This window comes from Mytilus californianus, unplaced genomic scaffold (genome assembly GCF_021869535.1).
Source record: "Mytilus californianus isolate M0D057914Y unplaced genomic scaffold, xbMytCali1.0.p SCAF_7, whole genome shotgun sequence".
Lineage (NCBI taxonomy): Eukaryota > Metazoa > Mollusca > Bivalvia > Mytilida > Mytilidae > Mytilus > Mytilus californianus.
The window spans coordinates 22,930,977-22,955,576 of NW_026262723.1; the positions used below are offsets into that span (position 1 = coordinate 22,930,977).

General features: G+C 32.4%; 1 protein-coding gene across 9 annotated transcripts in view; it reads left to right on the top strand.

The window, feature by feature from the left end:
* LOC127710074 (zinc finger ZZ-type and EF-hand domain-containing protein 1-like) overlaps positions 1-8,207 on the top strand; it is a 73,995-nt gene extending 65,788 nt beyond the window's left edge. For all 9 annotated transcript variants that reach the window (XM_052215807.1, XM_052215809.1, XM_052215808.1 and 6 more), the window contains 7 exons: positions 622-833; positions 1,486-1,601; positions 2,481-2,640; positions 4,037-4,153; positions 4,776-4,935; positions 5,768-5,839; positions 6,648-8,207. In XM_052215807.1, coding sequence (XP_052071767.1) covers positions 622-833; positions 1,486-1,601; positions 2,481-2,640; positions 4,037-4,153; positions 4,776-4,935; positions 5,768-5,839; positions 6,648-6,758 — 948 coding nt within the window. In that variant the 3' untranslated portion in view covers positions 6,759-8,207. The remainder of the gene's footprint in view (positions 1-621; positions 834-1,485; positions 1,602-2,480; positions 2,641-4,036; positions 4,154-4,775; positions 4,936-5,767; positions 5,840-6,647) is intronic.
* Positions 8,208-24,600: the final 16,393 nt, after the last annotated feature.

Consider the following 24,600-nt stretch of genomic DNA (forward strand, 5'->3'; position numbering starts at 1 on the left):
TCATTGAAATTTTATTATCTGATAACACATGCAGATTGTTTTTATAGGTACAAAAACAATGTACAGTACATTGGGTTGCCTGTTTGTACAGGTTGCACAGAAATGTGAAAAATGAATTGATAAAGAGAGTCTTGTTACCTATATTACAAACAGTCATACTATTTATTATACCCCGCTTTAAAAAAGTGGGGGTATACTGTTTTACCTCTGTCTGTCTGTCCTTCCATCCATCCATCCATCCGTCCATCAGTCCATCCATCTATTCGTCCATCCGTCCATCTGTCAGTCCATTCATCAGTCAGTCCATCTGTCCCATGAATATTTTTCGTCGCAGCTTTCTCAGGAACTACATCATAAGGATTTCTGAAATTTGGTTTCAGGGTTTATACAAGTCAGCTATACCGTGTGATGCGTTTTCAGATTCATCACTCAACAACTTCCTGTTTGCCGAACACTTGCATGTTTTTACACTATAAAAATTACCCAGTTGCAGCGGTGGTATCATCAGTGAACAGTAGATCACAGTTTCACTTGTTTAACCTGTTGGTACTGTTAATGTTACATAATGTACTGTAACAGTTATGTTTTCCATTGTACATCAGTTCTGTTTATGATTAACAGGTTGTACAGAAAGTGATTAAGTACAGTGACAAAGAGAGCCTGATCCCTATAGCCTGTACAGCAGCTCAGTTCATGGAGGAGATCACAATGTCATCCTTAACAAAACATTTAAACACTGATGACTATAAACAGAATAAAGATTGTGTGAAGGATTTGAAGGAAGCTGTTCAAATCCCTGGAGCATCCAAATTACAGATATCTTTTGATAGCAAGTAAGTGAAATTTCTCCTATTCTGTTCTTTGTGATAATTTTAGAAAAGTGCTGCTGTGAGCTTTGATTTGTTCTGAAATTCAAAGGTCAAGCAACTTTTAATGGTAACAACTATACAAGTACTGATTCTTTGAAATCTGGTTAATTTTATCTTATGTAAATCTGTCCTCTTTTAATACAGGTTAGTTACCCATATTTTGTTGCTGCACACATTTTAGTTAGAAAAGTAGGACCATTCAAGCACTGAGAACCTATATTCAATGCATGAATGATACTGGTTAAGCTGAACATAAGGGTCAATATTTAAGCAAGGAATACTATTTTTCAGAGGATATATGATAAATCTTTGGTTGAAATGAAATTAAAAAATTTCCAATATTTTGTGCCATGTACATTTGTAAATAATTTTTTCTTGCAACTGGTCCATTCCGCTTTATCAAGAGTTGTTTTACAAAATATCAACTGTTTGAATCGGTCAGGATGAAACTATGGTTGAACTGACCCTTTACAATTAAATTAGTTAACAAACGTCAAGTTTGGTTGTATAATAGGTTGTGCTCCTGATCTAATCAAAACTGATGTATCAAACTAAAATGTCAAGGTGATTGGCTCAATTTCTTTAATAATGATTTGATTAATTGTGTTTTTTGTAGATGTTGTTTAAGACAGAATGAAGATACATTGACATTTTCAACATCAGATGACATGCAGCAAAATGCCAAGACATTTACAGGAGATGTGTCAAATTTTATTAACTTTGAATTGCAAGGTATGTACAGAATAATGTGAAAAACATTGAAGATTCAGGGTAAATTGTGGAGAATACTTTTAGCAAGAGTTTTTTTCTAGAACTTGATTATGTCATTTATATTTATTCTCTCCTTAAATTAACCGAATGTTCTTGCAAAGCAAACAAGAAAATTACATATATTGAAAATATAGAGTTGTTATATTTTAAAGAAATCCAACTCATCAATGTTACCAGGCTTATAACACACACTTTCTCTACACAAGACTTATCAGTGACATGATTCACCCTCCCTGGTGACGAGACCATTTTATAGCCTTAGGATTCTTTATTTCACCATTTTATAACCTAGGATTCTTTATTTCGCTTAAAGGAGCATCAAGAAGTTATTTTGCCCTCAATTTAAAAAAAAAAAATCCCCATTGTTGCCTCATGATTTTTTAAAATTTATCAAAAACTAAATACAAATGATTCCAACATTCGGAGAAATAAACATGTTACCAGATGAACATATACAAATGAACAAATAAACATGTTACATGCTAAAATAATCCTTAATTACATTACATTTATTGGATTATAGTATCTTATCAATGTTTATAACTTTTCAGATCTGTCAGTCACCTATTTCCTGTTGCACAATACTTCAAATTTTCAATGTATTGAAGGAACTTAATATTTTCGTGACATAATTCTCCAATACTTCTTAACAGAATGACTTCATATTTGGTCAGCTGCTTACCATGATTAGTTTCAGAAATTTTGAATTATGAGTTGCCGTATGATTTAATAGCACAATAATTTGTGCAAAGAACTTGTAAACTAAAGTAATAGACTTATGTAGGAGACTGATAACTGCATGATACAACATAAATGTGATAATTTCTTTTACTTTTGAAGGTGATAAGTTATGGTACAAATTTTCTATAAAGAAAGTACCATCGGAGACATCAAACTGGGGATACAAGTTTTCTGTGACTGCTGGCTCTATACTGACCAGGGACAGTTTTGAAACAGGATATGCTATTCTTAATAATGTTCTATCAACTAAGTTGGCTTTGTGAGTAATTAAAACACGATATATAATACTTAATAATATCTTATGTAAGATAGCTTTCGGTAACATATATTTAAAAATTTTCTGTGAATATACTATCTTTCCTAATCATTTTATTTGCATAAACTGTTGGGGTTTTAATTTGCAAGCGCAAATATGTTAAAATTGCTATACCTTTTAAACCTTTTTCAAATACTTTGGCCTGGAGCATCCCTGAAGAGACATTAATTGTCGAAAGGGATATCTGGTGCAGTTAAATTAGTACCTTTAATGTTATTGCATAGCTTTTGTGCAATTCAATCCAAGTACTGTCTTTTGCTACTAACGTCACAGTACCCAAATTGCACCTATTTTGAAAAATAAGCAGCAGAAATCTTATAAGTTTTCTTAGAGACTAATCAATTTGTTATTTTATAATTGCCATTATGCACATCTTTCAACATAGCTAAATATATTTAAATATAAACAAAACAGTCACATTATATATCAACAGATAAAGTATCCAGCGAAAAAAGTAAAATCTACAGAAACATCTCATGCAACGTCCACAAAAAGTCATCTTTTAAAAATGAACAATTAAAAATATGGCTGAGGCATCTATTTCTTACAAAATGAATAGTAAGCATGAACTATTGTCACAAATTATTCTAAAAAACTGGAGAAATAAAACAAAACCTCAGTTATTCAATAGTTACTAATCTGATGTGAATTTAAGCATGGGTGCAATTTTAGTACCCCTCATTACAGAATCTTGGGTCGTTTGGAGGTCATTTCAAACCCTTTTTTCTCTGATTCAGTATGGATTCAAAAAATAAATTTGTGGAACTATATAGTAAATAAGGATACATCTACAAAATAAACACAGAATGGCAACTTTTCTATAGATCTATAAGAAACATGTGTGAAAAAACTGTCAAAATAAGTGCAATTTGGGTACCCTCACGATATATTCTTATCATTAATGAAAAGAAGTACAATTGAAGATATCGTATTTCATTGAAATTTCCTTCATAATCAGTATATATTTTTCTTGTTGGTCACATTTCTATGTACTTAGGAAGAGAAGAAACTAATGATGGTCTGATTTATTACCTAGTGCAAAGAAATAACATCAATGAAAGTTGCAATATGTGTTGGAAAAACAAAAGTAGATTATTTTTTGGAAAACTTTGGATTGTAGCCTGTCTTAGTTTTTTTATGATAACAAATGTTGCTATGGAGAACAGAGTTAACTTGAAAATTATCACGTATTGCATGGGATAGATGGCGCTGGTAGAAAGTTGTGGTAATTTTACAAGTGCAGTTTATCCAATGAAATGATTGAATAGTTGCATGAAGTATATCAAAAGTTTTTGCAACATCAATCTAAGCTTATAAATGTTTACCTTGTCATTTCTAGAGCCTTGCCTTTATGCAGATTGTGGCATACTTTGGTATATGTTGCCATCAAACAGACTGGAGAAAACAGACTTAAATCTATACAACTAATGCTGAAAATAGTACACACTCAACATAGGTTAGTTTTATTCTCTTTGTTTATAATGTATTTTGTAGATGTTTTGATATCAGGCCAAATAAATATATTTGTTTGGTTCTAGTTGCTTGAACAGCCTCACATTTTTGTTCATCCTAAACTTTTGACAAATTTCACATCACAGTTAAGTGGTAATTCCCTGTATACACACTGTGGATTCATTTAATGTCGTGGATTGAGGAAAATATGCATTTTCGTGAATATTTGGTTTTGTGTTTTTTCCAAAATTTGCATAGAAACCTATAATGAATTTGTACTTTGTTTATCATTTAAATTCATGGTTTACCCTATACCCATAAAAATTGACATCCCACGAATAATAAGAATCCACAGAACATGTAAATGTATATGAAACATTCTTCCTTTTCTGGCCCATTGACCCTTTTACTTATTCTTCTACTTCATGAACTTATTTTTTGGACTACCATTTTGCAGTTAGGTAATTGATCATTATCACTAATAATACTTTTCATAAAGCTATTGAAACTATAGTAAGACTAGTTGATATTTTAATGCAAGAGGCTTTTGATATTAAAAATGTAATGAATTGCTACCTTTAAACAAAGTTTTATATTGATCATTTGTATTCTATTTTGTTCTTTAGATCATCAGCTGAGAGTTTATCTATAGATCTGAGTTTGTTAAAACCACTGTGGAATTTGTATAATGGTATAACTAAAGATGGCACTGATACAAAGACATTGGTTCCTCCACTAGCCAGAGCTCTGACAGAACTCTTCTTACAAGTGGAAAACTTAGCTATGGTATGTATCCTCCAATAGTTAGGGCTCTTACAGAACTCTTCTTACAAGTGGAAATCTTAGCTATGGTATGTATCTTCCACTAGCCAGGGCTCTCACTGAACACTTTTCAGAATGGAATAATTGCTATGGTTTCCTCCACTAGTTAGGATACTGTAAGAACTCTTCTGATATGAAAGTATTTGATTTGAAATGTTCTGGGTTCTCACTGAAGTTCTTTTAAAAGTTGAAAACTTAATACTTGTATGTATGTCCCACTTGTCAGGGTGCTCACAGGACTCTCACAGGTTTCTCTCAGGATTCCCTCAGGACTCCCTCAGGACTTTCACAGGACTCTCAAATAACTCTTTTTACAAGTCAAAACTGAGCAATTTCATGTATAGGGAAATGCTTTAGGATCTTGTAGAATTATTTCTTGCGAGTTGAAGACTTACTTATGATATTTATCATGTATTGTTTCTCCAATAAGAGCATAGTACTTTAATAATAAAAATATGTTAAATAATATTTTACTATCTGTCAAATATTGTAATGTTTATATGCCACAAGAGATATTAAAGATGTTTATAAGTTGTAAGTAGACAATGGTAAAGTTCATATAAAATAGCATATTTTACTAACTTTTGATTGTATAAATTACTCTTTTTATAAGAGGGATATTGTCATAAAAATTCAGTTTAGCATTTTGAAATGAAATTAAACCAAATTTTGTTAAACAGCTGTAAATTTTCAGGATTATAATAGTGATTTACCTGTGTTGTTGGGTTGCTGTTTTGCATTTGTTAATGATTATGACCTGATATTTCTATGACATTGATTTGGTTATTATTTGTAGGAGTGGGATGCTGTTATTGAATACTTGGTGGCTTTACAGGACATGGAAGATATCAAGAAAGTTGTTAAACAGGTCAGTTAGCCAATGTTAAACAAAAAGATACATGCCCAGACCATGTCATTTATGTTGAATTTACAAATTTGCAATTTAAGGTGGCTATCATTTAGAACATATGTAGGTAAACAAATCAATGAAAATAGACATTCAGACAGATGAACTGAATCTTTCACTGAAACAGAAAAAGAATTAGATTTCTTCAAATGCTTAGCAATTATAAACCTCGAAAATCAATTCGATCCAAAATTAAAACAAGATCTGCACAAAATATTGGAGATTTCAAGAAAATCAGAACTCTGACTTGAGAGTAGTTTTAGATTAAAAGTGTGGCTGGAGGAATGCACAAACAAACAAAAAACAAGTAAACCCCCCAAAAAATACAAAACAAACCAAAAAGAGCAATCAAACAAACTAGTAAACAGATACAATGATCACCATGCACTACTGCTTTACGAAGAGTTTTATGCGAAGGAAATAAAACCTTTCCCCAGAATCAGTTGGTATTTACCTGGCCATTTAACTTTTGGCAAAATGAAATCTCCCATTGAAAAAATACAATAGTAATTGTTCTCTGTGGAGTTCATTCAATGGGAACTTTAAATTTCTCCTTGAAAAACCAATCATTCATTGTTTATTTGGCAAATTCATTTTGCAAAAATTTAAATGGCAAGGTGAACACCAACTGATTCTTGAAAAGGTTTCATTTTCTTCTCAAAAAGAATTTAATACCAGCAACCAGATTTATATATCTGATTTTGTTGTGGTTGTATTGAACAGATTTCTTTATTAGTCTTAACAATAAAGTGTCCTTTCTGTATTGTAGGGCATCCTGAATGTTGCTGCTGTCAGTGTCAGTATAGGTTATACAAACATAGCTACAGAAATTATCAGTGCTGTCAGAAAGAAGAAAGCAACAAAAACTACTAAAAATTAAAACTAAATTTAGCTCCAGAGACTATCTGTGTTGTAAGAGAGAGAAAAGCGCCCTATAGACACAATTTATCATACATATTTATTTATAAACCTCACCTACTAAGTAGCTGGGGTACCAGTTTAAGTACAATCAGATATTTATTACATTCAAACAATATTTTTAAATTATGATATATCTACAAAGCAGTATCTGTATCATTAATTTATTATTCTTAATTTTAGTTGTTGTGGTATCACTGATAATTATGTTTCAGTATATTGTTGTTTTAAAGAATAAGAAAGTTAGGATAATTAGGCCATGTAAAGTTTATAATCTTGTTCTCAGATACTAAGTACCAAAATTTAGTGTTAATGCTTTAATTTAATTTTTAGGAATCAAAAACAATAATATTCGTATAAATTTAACAATTTTAACTCGAAATTAGATTCACAATAATAGATTTTATATCTTAGCATTATAATTGAAAGAATTTCATCAAGTCACTATGAAAATGTAGACTGTCATTGTACCCCCACTTGGCTCCCCATATTATATATTTTCTATTTATTGAACAATTGAAAGTTGGGTTACATGTATTGACTTTGATACCCAATGAAGTTCTTATAATCTATGCCACAGTTACATGTTGGTTCATCTTTCTTTTGTACGGTAGGCCATTTCAGGTATGTGAAAAAAATAGAAAATAACACTTGATCAATTTTATGTGTATGAAGTGCTTTTCAGGATTTACCTTCATATTAACACTCAAACCAAATATTTGAAAGCCAAGGATGTATAAGTACTGAAAAACGTAAACAGCTATATGGTTATATACAGGTATATCCAAGCACTCAATTAGGAACTACATTACACATGTAGTTGGCTAAAACAAACTTTACATCAACATTTTTATGTTGTTGGCCATTTTGTAAACCATTTTGTGAACATAGATACAGCTGGATGAAAATTTTACTTATTTTTGGGATAAATTATATATGGGAAACAACTGTTTGTCTAAGTCAAGTTGTGTTCATGCTTTTAAATACAGTGACACATTGTTAGTCTTCATATATGTTTTCTGCTGTATGATGATTATATTTTGCTAGGTTTAAAGAAAGGGGTTGGATTTTCGGAGGTCCAGAAAGAATACAGATATTTTTTGTTCTAAATATTGTATCCCATAATTAGCCCCTATCATTTCATGTACATGGTCTATATATAAATGATGCCAAAACTAATAATAATGTTTAACATTCTTTTAAATTGACATTAATGTCAAAAACTATCGATTCCTCTCAAAAGCCCTGGCATTCTCAAGTCAATTCAGCATGACAAATAACATTTAAATACTTGTTAGATATTTGACAAAGTGTTGTATAACATAGTTATTTTATATGTACTGTGTTATATTTGCTGTGATATTAGTTTGTTATAGATGTACTATCATATCAATTAAATTTTAAAAAAAAACATCCAATATTGTTACTGTATGGCCACATGGACTAGAAAATCCTTCTGTCCCCTGAAAGGTTAATTGTCTTTTTATTGTAAATATTTGTTGTAGTAAATGCCAGGTAAGTTGTCATGAGGGGCTGTTGTTATCTTCTAGTTTATTTTTGTCACAGGTGCCACAAAAGTTGTAGATTGGGAGACATAGGGATGCTAATTACGAGGCAGTAGAAGCATAATATATTGTATAAAGTTGTAGATTTCAGAAAGTAAAAGACCTAGATGCTTCATATCTTGTGAACAGATATCTTATGTTAATAATTTTCTGTCTGGCATTTGCCCAGTGTCCTTAACTCATTTTCATGGTTCAGCAACTGCTTAAAAAAAATTGTTTTTTGTTATATGAATTTCTTGCTTAATATAATGAGTAACAGGATAACTATATTTTGTAGATGGAATTTATAATGTTTTTTTTATGTCCATCAGGTTTCACCTGACTTTGGCCTCATTGCATTGATCAGTTATTCAGGTTAAAGTTTTATGATTAGGTCCATTTCACAGAATCTATAAACAATAAGTTAGCTATATTTGGTGTATAGAATGATTGAAAGATGTACATGTCCGTCTCACATTGCTTATCTGACCTTGACCTCATTTTCATGGTTTAATGATCAATGTTTAAGTTTCTTGATTATATTTGTTTCTAAGATACTACATGTAATAGCTATTTGGTATATGGAATGATTGAAAGATGTACATAGATATAAGAAGATGTGGTATGAGTGCCAATGAGACAACTCTCCATCCAAGACAAAATTTATAAAAGTAAACCATTATAGGTCAAAGTACGGTCTTCAACACGGAGTCTTGGCTCACACAGAAAGGCAAGCTATAAAGGGCCCCAAAAATTACTAGTGTAAAACCATTCAATCGGGAAAACCAATGGTCTAATCTTTATAATAAACGAGAAACGAGAAACACTTATGAACCACATCAACAAACGACAACTACTGAACATCAGATTCCCGACTTAGGACAGGTGCAAACAATTGCAGCGGGTTTAAACGTTTTAATGGTACCAAACCTTCGCCCTTATCTGAAACAATAGTGTAACATCACAACATAGAAAGACACACTATAAAATATCAATTGGAATGGCTTAACTCAATCAAAAGACATATCAACACCAGTGAACATACACTGAACAAAAAAATTTGATCTATGATACAATGTAAATACAAAATAAATAAACTAAGGGAAGAATAATTAAAGTAACATGTTATACCACTGTGAAATGTTAAACAATTTAAGAAAAACAATATGCTTTAACAAAAATATCAGCCATTTGCAATTACATTAAACACAGGTAAATGAAAATAATTTTGTTGTTAGTAGATATTAGATGTGGTATGAGTGCCAATGAGACAATTCTCCATCCAAGTCAAAATTTATAAAAGTAAACCATTATAGGTCAAAGTATGGTCTTCAACACAGAGCCTTGGCTCACACCGAACAGCAAGCTATAAAGGGCCCCAAAAAATTACTAGTGTAAAACCATTCAAACGGGAAAACCAACGGTCTAATCTATATAAAAAACGAGAAACACTTATGAACCACATCAACAAACGACAACTATTGAACATCAGATTCCTGACTTAGGACAGGTGCAAACAATTGCAGCGGGTTTAAACGTTTTAATGGTACCAAACCTTCACCCTTTTTCTGAAACAATATTGTTATATCACAACATAGAAAGACACACTATTAAATATCAACTGAAATGGCTTAACTCAATCAAAGGACATATTGACTCCAGTGAACAAATAAATTTGACCTATGATACAATGTAAATACAAAATAAATAAACTAAGGGAAGAATAATAAAAGTAACATGTAATACCGCTATGAAATGTTAAACAATTTAAGAAAAACAATTTGCTCTAACAAAAATATCAGCCATTTGCAATTACTTTAAACACAGGTAAATGAAAATAATTTTGTTGTTAGGTATATGTGTACAGTTCAAATAGAGAAAGGAAATATTTTTACAAAATAAATAATTTTGATGTTCATAGTACGAAGTGAAAATTTATAGTAATACCAAACACTTATCAAAGCTGGTATATAGACCAGATATAACCCTGAATAACATTAAATAACAAAAAAGCATTACAACTAGTATCAACAGGTCAAATAAACAAGAAAGCACGATTTGAGAGTACTCACAGTTACTGACAGCTAGTTAAAAGCCAAAAACAATTAATAATAAAAAATCATGCATCAGAGACTACGTGTACAGTTAAAATAGAGAAGGAAATATTTTTACAAAATAAATAATTTTGATGTTCATAGTACGAAGAAGTGAAAATTTATAGTAATACCAAACACTTATCAAAGCTGGTATATAGACCAGGTATAACCCTGAATAAGTAAACATTAAATAATAAAAGGCATTACAATTAGTATCAACAGGTCGAATAAACAAGAAAGTACGATTTGAGAGTACTCGCGGTTACTGACAGCTAATTAAAAGCCAAAAACAATAATAAAAAATCATGCATCAGAGACATGTCCGTCTCACAGGGTTTATCTGACCTTGACCTCATTCTCACAGTTCAATTTTAAGTTTTCCTGATTAGGTCCTTTGATCAGATACTATAAGTTGTAGGTCATCAATATTTGGTGTGTTTAATGATTGTAAGATGTACATGACTGTCCCACAGGGGTAAGCTGTACTTTACCTATTTTTCAGGGTTATTGATTAACATCACATTTTTGTAGTAAGTCCTGTTTCTCAGATACTATAAATCAATAGGACAACTATATTTGGTGTATGGAATGATTGTAAGGTGTACTTGTCTGCCTATTGGTTTATATCTGACCTGATCTAATTTTCATGGTTCATTGGTCAATTTTTTTTTTAGGTCTTTTTCCCAGATACTATAAGCTGAGACTACTATGTGGGATGATTGTGAGGTGTACATGTCCAACTGCATTGCATGGTTCATCTGACCTTGACCTGTTGTACATGGATCATTGATAATGTTTACTTTATGTGATACCTGTATAAAACATTTATTTTAAAGACTTTCAATATACTTTTTTGGGAATTCAATCATGATCAGTGTGCCAAGCAAGCCATTTCAGTGTGCACTCTTGTTTGTCGTGGATAATGGTTTGGCTTTAAAGATCTTGGTGTAAAAATAAAGACACTTTTTCTGGTGCATAATAGCCATTTACTGGAAGTCTACATTTTATGCTTGGTTGACATGAGGTAAATATTTACTTTCAAGTTGTTTCCGTAGAAACTGATAGGTCTACAACCAGGACATGATGTAAGAATGATTCTACAGGGGCAATAACCACTTATCACCAAATAAAGTCACATTAATCTATATTTCACACTTCACTGGCATAAAGTTTTTGCGTCTTAGTTCATTCGTTCTTTTAACTCCATGCAGTTCCTCAGCTGTGCTGCTGTTGCAGGATTTTCTCATGTACTTCCATTTGAATTTAAGCCAGTAGATGAAGTTGTCCACCGGTTAGGTTTAATCGCGATTGGTGAATACTAACAGAGACATATAATACAATATGTCTCTGATATTAAATACTCCATTGGTAAATAAAAGGAGATGTGGGATAAACGTCAAGAGACAGCAATCCAACAACAAATCATAAGAGATTTAAGGTAAACCTACGATTTTCAACATAAGTGACAGGTTCAAAAGTCAAAATATGCAATACAATTTAATAGACAGTTCTTAGATAGACAGTTTGGGATATATTAATCAGTGTATCTAATATTATGTTCCAGATGCTATATTAAATATGACAATGCATATTCAGAGCGGTAATGTGTTGATGTAACATGAATATAATGTACAATGTATTAACATGGATCCTACTCTAAAAATCCTTGCTTTGCCGGTCACGTTGAGACGGATTTTTAACATGCATTTAACATTCTTTACTCCTTAATGTCGCGTGCTTGTCGGAGAGGCAGCGGCAAATATCAACTTCATGACCACAGTGAGCTAGAAGATAAACTGCACAGATGTGACGTGAAACTTGCAACGTACCATAGTTTCATTTTTCACTGACTTGAATTTTGAGCATTTGCTTTTTCTGTAAAATCTGAGTCTTTTATCATCGTGTTATAAGAGAGTAATCAGTGCTTAATTTATAAATTGGTTAGAAACAATGGTGCCAACTTCTTCACGTGGCCGGGAAAAGTTGACATTTCATTCATTTGGCTGTTCTTTTTCTGTCTCTCATTTTAATAATAAAGATCCTTACGTGTTTACGATTTGATGGTTCTTGTCCTGCCTGGTAAACGATTTTATGGTTCTGGTCCTGCCTGGAATAAAATATACATGATTTATATAAGACGAAGAAATATATGTAGCTTCATAACTTAGTCTAGATGAACATTTAATATTTCATTTCAATATAATTTTTTTTTCTTACAAAATCATAGTGTATTGTTTTGTGTGTATAAATGTCATGCTGCCCATCAAGGACCCTCAATTGGAACAATACATATTCTTATTCTTGTTTAAGAAGTTATCATCCACGGTTTTAAATTTTTGGGGTTTGATAGTTCCTAATGAAAGTAAATCCAGAAAAGCGCTTCGAGCCTGAGACTGCTATACTGACGCACGGACGATACATTGATTGATGAAGAAAGCCTGCATAGAACCCAGTTTTCTAGCGCACTTGAACACGTCCATCTTTATATCAAAATACAGCTTGCCATGTAACGGTAGACAAGAATCAATAAACAATGCATAACTTTGCAAGATATGATCTAAATGTTTTGTCTTTAAAAAAAACTACCTTTTAAAAATTTGATTCGTCCGCAGCACTCTTTCCTGGATTAACCTTTACCAGGAACGCTCAAAAACAACTTGACATTTGAAAGCCAGTGAAAAATAAAATAACAAAAATACCTAACTTCACGGAAAATTCAAAACGGAAAGTCCCTTATCAAATGGCAAAATCAAAAGCTCAACACATCAAACGAATGGAAAACAACTGTCATATTCCTGACTTGGTACAGGCATTTCCTTATGTAGAAAATACTAGATTAAACCTGGTTGTATATCTAGCTAAAATGATGCATATATGTGTATAAGGGTATTGAGCTATATGACAAAAGGAGCATAAAAAGAATAGCCAAATTAAGCTTAAGTCAACATTGCTTGAGGAAGTTGGATCAAATGAAGATGATTGTAAACCAAGTTTGAACGTTTAAAAAATTGGCAAACCTTTTTTCTAACTCCATTTTTATTTAATTCTATATAGAGCGAATAAACACACGAACTTTAGATGTCTTTTGGTTTTATGGCATTTGGCTGTTGTCCCATTCCTGTCCTTATGCAAGAATCTGAGAGTCGATTTTGGATGACAGACAACACATGATAAAAGAAATACAATACTTCACAAAACGTTTCGCAGAAAACTACGCAACATCACGAACTAAAATCGGGGTGAAACTAGATGCTAATAATCATCTTATTAAAACTGTTTTTTAACGTAAATAAAGAATCAATAATTTCCAATTTACGTTTCTATAGATACTAATCAAGGTATAAATTAATGAAGAATTTGACCCCCTAAGATGCAATATACACTTGTTATCAGTCAATTATGCATGAATAATTAATTATTAGTCCTACGTAAGGAAGGTCAAATCAAACACTCATACCTATAAAGGTGAATTTTAGAAGACCCTTGGGATCAACAGGTGTACGAGGCCTTAATTAAATTTTGTTTTTAGTTCACCTCAATATGCTTAATAATTAATTAATGGTTAACAAAAGATATCGAGAAATACATACATTTTTTGTTTTGGGTTATTGAGGGTCAGCATGAATTTTATTTTGTGATATTTGATATAAGGAATAAGAAGATGAAACAATGTTTTACGATCATCAATTTACTTGGTAGGTTATTATATTTTTTTTATTGATTTAAGTGAATATTTTTGGACAGTGGCTATTTTGCCGGCGCCGGCAAAATTGAAAATATGTTATTTTGCCGGCTCTATGTAAAAGAATGCCAATTTTGCTAGTAAAAAGCGCTTTTTTTAACAGAAATGCAATTCAATCAAATTTATGTGCAATGAGATTTTTGATTTTTTTTTTATAAAATACAGTTTTAAAATCTGAGGTTTTATTCTTATGCATTCGTGTAGCATTAGACTGTGACTGATTTAAGAAGTATTGTCAACTACATATTTTGATGATGATTTCATTGCGACAAATGGATGCTCAATATTATTTGTATTTGTATTGTTCACAAATGCTAATTTTCACTCTGACTAATAAATGTTTTTAAACGATTACAAGTATCTCAAATATTGTTACTGTTTTCTTATTTAACCATATTAGTAATAATTTTATTCTTTAATGTTGACAATGCACATTTACGTAGTACTTTTCAAAAGTATATATTAAACTCTTTACAAAGAATCGGCAAAATAACAAATTCACTGTATTGCCGGCGCCATAAAATAGCTATTGCTGTAGAAATTTGCTATTTTGTCGCATTCAGTATATAATATAAAACGGCTAAACTGATTTATATGCCCCACCTACGATAGTAGAGGGGCTTTATGTTTTTCGGTCTGTGCGTCCGTCCGTCCGTCCGCCCGTCCGTCCGTCCGTCCGTCCGTCCGTCTGCACCGCTTCAGGTTAAAGTTTTTGGTCAAGGTAGTTTTTGATGAAGTTGAAGTCCAATCAACTTCAAACTTAGTACACATGTTCCCTATGATATGATCTTTCTAATTTTAATGCCAAATTAGAGTTTTGACCCCAATTTCACGGTCCACTGAACATAGAAAATAATATTGCGAGTAGGGCATCCATGTACTATGGACACATTCTTGTTAATACTGAGATGAATATCCCAAAAGCTACCCTTTATTGACTTGGGATGGGAGCCAATAAACGATTTTCTTGATAGACAAATGGTGTCTTATTTTGCTAGGATTCAAGGCCTAGACACAAGTAAATTATGTCGAATTGTATTTGAAGAGCTTCAAATGGGTTGGATTATCCACAATATATGATCAATTTGTTTAATATGGTTGGTCTAGATCACTTTTACAACTCGAATGTTAACTCGAATATATTCAAACAGTTTCTTGGAAGGTTTCACTTTGTTCGTAGAAGGGAAAATCAAGTAATGAATAATAAAAGCAGTCTAGATGTTTTCCCTAAATTTAATTTTGCAAAAGGAAGGCAGCCCTATCTGTCGAACTTGCTGGATTTTAAGTCTGCAAGACTAAAATTGTTAACACGAACAAACTGTTTACCTGTGAATCAAGTCTTATATAGGATGAATCTTAGCGAGAGTCCCACTTGCTAAATGTGTTTATGTCAATATGACGAGTCTGTTGACCACTTCCTGCTTGAGTGTTATGGATTTTCTTCTATAAGAAATAAATACTTTACTGATATAAATGAATATCTAAGTTCTACTTTCCCGGGCCTCTACTTCAAAGAGTTATCGTTCTACGATAAAATGCAAATACTGATTGGTGATTATTTTTATCAGGTTGATCCCTATATTAGTAAAAATATGGACAGTTAAAGTAAAAAAAAATGTTGAGCGAAATGTACTCTCACAGATCCTTGGTTTTGGAACCTAAAGTTTAAATGTGATTTGTTTTTGCAATATGATTAACGTAACTCTTAGTTTAATTTATATTTTTATGTTGTACATAATGTGTATTTATTTTATGTAAGCTGTCTTATTCTATAAAGTACCAATTTTTAACACTGAAAATGACATATAAGAATGAAATGAGGAGTTAAATATGATTTCTATGAAAACATGTCTTTATATGTAAAGTTAACTTTACAACCTTCTACCTGGTCTTTTGAACAATGTTGTTTTGCTGGTGTTTTCGGCTAGGTAAACTTTTGAGTTTTGGAATACATATAAAAGTATCAGTACAATTTAGATAGAGCAATCGACACAACAAAATCTAAAATATATGCAAACAGCGTCTCTCTTGCTAATTTAATATTCCCAATATAAAAATAAGGAGATGTGGTATGCCAATGAGACAACTATCCACCAGAGTTCAAATGACGTAGACAAAAGCTATTAAAGGTCACCGTACGACCTTAAAAAAACGATGAAACCCATATTGTATGTATAGTTAGCTATAAAGGCCCCAACATTAAAAATGTGAAACAATTCAAACGAGAAAACTAACGGCCTAGTTTATACAGTACAATTTTACGAGAAGCAAATATGACAGATATGAACCAACACTAATCAACGAATTGCTGGCTCATGACTAAACGGATTTAGTGTATTACATAAACAGTATAAGAAACGCATGACCTTGTGCAATGCTAAATTATAAGTAAATAGTATCGACAGGATCATGAGTACTCATCGCTGTACATATATCGCAATATATATTTAGTAATGTTTTTATCTATCAAAAACAAAATCAATGTTAGTGATAATAAAACAACATTTAAAGATTTCATTTCGGTGTTGAATTGATAACCTTTAAGAATAAGTGTATTCAAAGGATCAATAAGTTAAAACGGATCGTATCTAAATTTGCGGGCTTTATGAACAGAAGCACCGTAACATTTAGGATGTGCTACGTACCCCGTTTTTAATACGAATTTTACAGGTATAGCCAAAATTCCTAACCAAATCTTCGTATCTATGGAAGAATTTAGTAAAAGTCTTAATTAATTTGTTATAACAAAATCTTATTAATTTACCAGTAATGTATAAATTATGTTCATTGAAATCTAAAACACGATTAGAGACACGGGCACAGCGGAACAATTTGTGAAATATTCACACCGTAAGAAGGGGCCTTGAAAGGACCATCATCGTCCAAAAAGGAAAAATTAGCAATAGGGAACTAAAAATTGTCTCTTTTGTCGTAAATTCTTGTATATAGTTTCCCATGTGAAACTGGAATATCAAAATCTAGAAAAGGACAATTACTGTTGTCTGATTAGATTTATTTAAAGTAAGTTTCCTTGGGTAAGTTTCCGTAGTTAAATTAGAAAATTATTTATTATTTAACATGTCTAAAGCTAAAATATCACCAAGGTAAGTTAAACGGTAAATCTTTTTAAATTTATAAATTAAATGTAATTTAGACGAAATTTTACTGAGTTTGGTCATAAACTGTGATTCATAACAATACAGGGAGAAGTCTGATAACCCTACTTTAATATTCCAAAAACGTATATACACAGGTTGCATTAACCCTTCGACCTTAACGACGAACTTAAAAGCTCTAAAAATAAGGCCACGACGCGCTTGGTGTTGACTTAAGCGACACCCTTTGATATTCATAAATAAAACATACACAACATATGTCGGGAGTTATCAATTAATCCGACAAAAGACTTAATTGAAGTAAGTTCATTAAATCCACACAAATAATTGAACTTTGAACTATTAATATCTTTGTAACAACACTATAGACAACTAAGGTTGAAATAGGAAAAATATATTCGCTTTAGAAAAATCAAGAATTCTTTAATTGTACAACAGAAATTTCCCACAGGGATGAGATGATTAAATCTAACATGAACAGAATTATCGACTTTTCTTTGTTTTTCTGTTTCAGATGGAAAATTGTGTACCAAAACTTACCTCAAAGGTTTTTGTTGCCTATGACTTTTTTTGGACGGTGATGTTCCTTTGGCCTCCCTTCTTACGTTGTGTATATTTGTCCACTTGTTCGCTATGCCCGTGTCCGTATTGAACTCTTTTATTTCAATTAACGTAATAAACGTATTAGTAAATTATTTCGATATTTACTTGAAAGGTTTAGTCCTTTCACAATACTATTTGGTCAAAGCGTTTTTCCGTGTTTTATTTTGAATTTATCTTTTCAAACTGATAAACTGGTGAAAATCGTATGCGATTGCAATTGAAACTTTATTAGTCTGAAGGAAGTGCTGTATAATACAAACATATTCTTACCGTCAAATTCCTGTGATTGGCTTTCTATTTTCTGGATAAGACTGGAAGGATTGAACACCTAGTTATACGGAACACTAATCAATTAAATGAGTATTACTTGGATATGAAAACATCCATTGAAATATGCTTACAAACGAGAAATCACATTCTTATTTTTACGAGGATGTTGTTTATATAGCTCGTTAATTAAAACACAAAATACAAAACATGTTAACTTATTAGCTCTTTTAATAAACCTTTTCTCAAAGGCTATAAATTTAAAATTTTAGAAATAACATCAACGGTACCAAGTTCTCTGCACGAGATGCGCATTTCGACAATATATGTCTCTTCAGTGATGTTAGTGTTCAAACGATTGTGGAAATCCAAACTTTACTATTAAAATGCAGAGCGTATAAACCAAAAAGGACAAAAAGTATAACCAAAGCCGGGCAAGAAATCAGAACTTTCATGAGGGTAATATATTCCTCAATCTTAAATAATTTTCATAATTTTGTAACAGCAAATTTTAATAAAACAATATCCGTATTTTCATGCCAGTACCGAAGTACCGGCTACTGGGTTGGTGATACCCTCGGGGACTTAAAGTTCACCAGCAGAGGTATCGACCCAGTGGTAGTAATTACATTAACGGTACCAATTGCAATTTTTCTGCACACGGTGTATATTTCGACAATAAATGTCTCTTCAATGATACTCGAGGTAATAATATATAAAATCCAAAAGTTATTTGTATAATGAAGAGGATACAAACTAAACGAGACAAAAATGTATCCAATGCCGAGCAAGAAATCAGAGCTTTACATAGGGAGATATATTTCTTAATCTAAACTAATTTTCAAAATTTTGTAACAGCAAATTTTAAAAACACAATATCGTAGTAAGATTTTTAAATATTATCTTTATCGGTCCAATCAATGAGCTTATTTGTAACAGATACTGCTATGCATCTAGTGTCATACATCCTGTCGTTGCTTATATCTAACATTGCACAATGTTATGCTTTTCTCAGAATGTTAATGATGCCTTTACACTAAACCCGTTTGGTGTGTACTGCTGAATATTTTAGTCTGTTATTCTGTGTGTTCTTGTTTTTTTTTTGTTTTTTTTTGGTGCTTAATACCGACTTTACGAGTCAAACCCTTTTCAACCGATTTTTATAGTTTTCATCTAAAGTTGTGCTGTAACATGACTGTCCTAGATTTGATAGAATTGATCTTAACCCCGCAACATTCTTTTTGTTCATGCCACAAGCCGGGAATATGCAGTCTAGTGGTAGTTATTGGGTGCCATCTAACAATCTAACAAAGTTATTAGCTAAAATTATCTAAAGATAAGAAAATATTTAAAAAGGAGAATATACCTCGAATATCAGGTCCGGTCATGATTAGTAATTGAAGGATGCGGGTGATAAATATTAGACAAAAGATATCATGAATTACTATGAAATAACCAGTATATATATCCAAAGAACAGTGCCTTTATTACTGTTCTTTGCCTTGACAGTAATCGATGAATTGTTTAATCTTCATGTGATATTTTTTCTAGTACTTGACTGTATCTTATTTTGTCAATTTCAAAATTATCCACGACAAATTTCAGGGTATACACTTTAAGGTTTGCTGATTCCGAATTTTGAATTAGCAATCACATCGTTATTAAAAAATATAAAAACAATTTACACATTTCATACAAAAATAATAAAAATAACCTTTTTCTTCGTCATTTTAGGACTGTCGTTAAATATACTGGCTTTCAGATTTAAATACGAAGAACACGATGATCTAAATATTCCTGAAATTATAGAGGTGTCAGGCTCGCATGCACATGTTGGAGACTTTCCTCATTGGTGTCTTGGAAACGTACAGAAATGCGACAATGGATTTTCTTTGGACGCTTGGCTGAAGATGAATCCAAGAAATGTTGACACATCTGAACTGGTTATCCTATCAAATGGCGGGAAATCGTTCTTTTCAGAAGGTTTCTATCTTTATCAAATACTTGGAGACCAATACGAGGTTGGTGTTACTAAGGACAACAAGAAATGGCGGGTAAATTTTAGACTTATACCAAATTATTTTATTCATGTTATGATCACGTGGAATGAATTGTCTGGACTGAAAGTATTTATTGACGAACAAGAATACACAGATGAGTATTTTGAAGAAGAAGACACAGATGGTGACAGTTATGACACATTCAGTACATTCACAGTTGGTCTGGATGGACATTCAGAACCAGTGAAGGACGATTTGTTTGTGATTAAGTCAATAGAATTCCACGATAAAGTAATTCAAAACAATGTCGGTAAGTGAAATTAACTACCGTTATGTAGGTGTCAGACCACCAATTCAAAACCCCTATATAATCAACAAAATTTTTCAATTTTCACAGCTTTCTAAATATTTCGCCTCAAGTTTAACTGCATAGAAACCAGGCATATCCTGAATAGGTAGTGTATCATCTTTCTATATGCTTAATTTTCAACCAATGTTTAAAGTCTTGTAGTAAAACACGACCGTTCGGAAGTCAATTACTACTAAAAATAACACCTGATTTTTCTGGAAATCTTAAATAAGTATACTATAGAGCGCATTGTTCCTCAATTCTTAATAAAAAAAAATCATGGACAAGTAAATTTTGACTCAAAATGGTCTGAATACATTTGTCTTTCACCAAAAGTTCCAATTTTGCAAGTAAAGTAAACAATGATGTCGTCATCAAAAGCACTATTTTTTGTCACAGTAGGGCTACTTTTACTCCTAAATTAGAGTCAATGAACTGATGTTCTAACACCTATATATATATAACCCTCTAGTGATTAAAAACAACATAATACCGACAAACAGCCAACCGATTTTCGAGTTTCCTAACGTAGACTTTTTTTGAATTTTTATGTCCTTAATCTGATCACAAATCGATACCCATAACCCGTTACTTGATCAAAAAGTAACGTAATGAGCAGAGAAGCTCACTCCCAGGTGTCACAGAGGCTCTTGTCAAATGATGGGTAATTTAAAGGAAAATTGCAAACTCTGACCGAGACTAGTAGCAAGCATATTTTAAAATTCTGATTGATTATTAAAATCTTTTATAACTATGCAAGTGATACTTTTCTAGAAAGAAATAGTTTAATAAATAAACTGAGACTTCATAAAAGTTACTTTCGTTGTATAGTAAACTTTACTTAAACATTTTATGACATAACTTATTAACGAACGATAATACTTTAACGGTTGCTTACCGTAAAATTGTAAATATGTATGTATATATATATAACACATAGCTGAAAGGATCAGATTGTTACACCGAGAAAAATCATTGTCATCCGAACAGTTTGTAGGAGAAACAATCTTATCCATCATCGTCTCAGCTATGTGTTATTTGATATTTTTTACTGAATTTGTCTATTATAATTGTGTTTTAATTATTGATTTCAAATTGAAATACATTTCGTTCAAATTACTGCCTTTTAAATTATAATAATTGATGATTATGTTAATTTGATTGCTCTTTACCCGCTGAGCCATGTGTTAGAGTAGAATGTCATCTTTGTATCAACCAAGAAGAAACTTTACTTTTAAATTGAATTGTAATAATGAAAAAATGTCACTACCCCTTTTTCGTAGCTTGTGTACCTTTTGTGTTTTCCAGACCAGAACCTCAGACCTTTAGGTTGTTATCGTAATCACAATGATATACAACGAACTGAATTGAACGATACCGATACCACCGGTATTATCAAGCAATGTCGACGAATGTGTACCAGACTCGATAAACCAGGATTATGTCTGGTAAAAGGTAGTTTATGTTCTTGTGCCGAGATTGATATCTCATATAGTGTACTTGGTAACAACGCTTGTGATGGTCAACAATGGCAAGTGTACTTTGCATCAGGAATGACCAACTATAATCCGTATTCTATCAACGTGACAGTTAATCGTTTGACTGACAGAACATACGTCAAACCGTTAGAAACCGTCATGATTAAAATGACATCTAATCTACAAGAATTTGTTGCTTTCACTATAGACATGGGTGACGGAGTTAAAATCACCACATATGAACGGACTGTTTATCACTATTGGTATAAAGAAGGCAATTATACCATAACTGTAACTGCCAGCTTAGGGTCTATTTCTGTCTCTGGGTCTACCTATTTTATAGTAGAAGATATTGTTGAAGGTACACCTCCACAGATGGTACACATTACAAGCTATCACCATACCGACAATCGAAAAGCGAAATTTGAAGTTTCTTTTGCTAGTAACTATTCTACCGATTGTTTGGTTAATTTGGGTGATAATTCACCTCTACAAAGAGTTAGTTCATCAAATACCTTCCTTTCCCACCAGAATATTGAATATACGTTTCCACAGCTTGGACTTTACAATGTTACCACTACTTGTGTCAATGTATACGGTGCAATATCAACCAATGATATATTTCTAGCAAAGAGATTTGATCTTTTGTTCAATTACTTTGAAATTGGGCACAACTTTACTACACAGTACTCCCCGGGATTGAATTACAATAACAATCTAGAAATCCTACAAAACGAAATAGAATCATTGTCGTTTTATAATGATGATGGAGATTTGACTATTCCACTTCACCGCCCGTTTGAAAATCTAGTATCATTTGATGTTGGGACAGAGTCAATTCAGAAAAGAATATTTAATATACAGACTAAGCTCACTGAAGCAGAAATAGAAATAAACACAAAGGCCGATGCTTGGACTCTGACAACAAACATCACCGTTCTTATACCGTCCGGGTATCATACATTCGTCAACTGTACTTTTGGTTTGTCATTGGATGATATGTTCTATGTCTATGAATCTAATTTTACGGTGGCAGTCGAGTTCATCATCAGCTACACAAATATAGGATATTACGATGTTGTTGTTAGCACCTCCAACGACATAAGCGAGACCTCCATTTCTAAACTTATTTCTGTTGAGGTTCCTATTGTATCTATGCAAATAGACACAGAAAATATAATTGACAGAACAGAACCTGTCGTTTTGAACATCAGTTTGAACATGGACATGAATGGTCCACAAAAGGCTAGATTTAGAATTGACCATGGTGACGGTAATGTCAGATTTTATAGTTATTTCAGCTTCACAAAGATGTTTTCAACATACCAAAACAACTATGTGTATGCTGAATGGGGTATATACAGAATTTGTGTCACGGCTATTAATGAAATCAGCAATGTAACTGGCTGTACCAAAGTACAAGTAGGACAAAATATGACGTATAATGACATACAAACAGACACAGATGCACGTGCTAGTACATCAGAGTACGCCGAAGTAACATTAACAAGTACATCAGGTTCCGATAGAACATATATTGTTGACTTTGGTGACGGCTTTCCTTTTACCTTCACTGATATTGAATTAGAAGGAGGTCGAGTATACAGCAAAATCTTCATAAATCTTGGGAACAACGACACGACGGTTCCGGATAATAGCATAACTACTACTGATGACATTCTAATGGTGACAGTTGAGCCCAGTATAGACCCTCGATCAGACGGAGTGCTACCAATGTCGTATGCGGATAGGTTATCATTTGAAAGCATAACCGTGAAACACATGTATCGTCGAACCGGAAGTTATAAAGTAACAGTAACTATTCAAAATGAATTCGCACACGATGTTAAAACGTTATGTCCAACAATAATTGTAGATGATACTGATATCGATAATTGTGACACGCCAACAGTATCGTTTGATAACATTGATATAAGTCAACCATACGAACGCGTGCGATCTGAACAAATAGACATTCGTGTCAATGCCATGTCTTCATGTAGCAACGAGTTCACTTATTCTTGGAAGGTGACAAGGCTACTTAATGGTTATTACAAGACCTTTGATAAGATTTGTGACACACAAACCAAAAACAATACACGGCAAATTCCAGCAGTGTCTCTCGAGTTTGGACACTACCGTATCACCATTACGGTATCTACAGTAGGGTTTCCTCGAGCAGCAACAGTCAAAACTGTAAATCTTGTCGTCATTCCGTCACACCCAGTTGCTTACATTGCAGGCGATGACGATATGTGGTTTCTAACGTTTGGTAGTACGACTATAGATTTTAGGCTATCACGTGACCCAGATTTACTGACCAATTACAGGAAAGGTCTTGAGTATGATCTGTTCTGTATGCCAGAGAGTGTTTATTCCACTATAGATAATGATGAACTGGAGATGATGAGACAAAAATCGCTATTTGTCATTGAAGATACATTGTTTGGAGGCAAAACAAGGAACCCAGCAAGGTTTTATGATTATGCGGAGTGCCTAGATCCAGCAAACACAATAAACGCCACTTTAGATATATCCCTTTCTGGTGGAATGTTTAATATGCCATCACGTATGTTTAACTCCGACACACCATATAAAACATTTGTGTT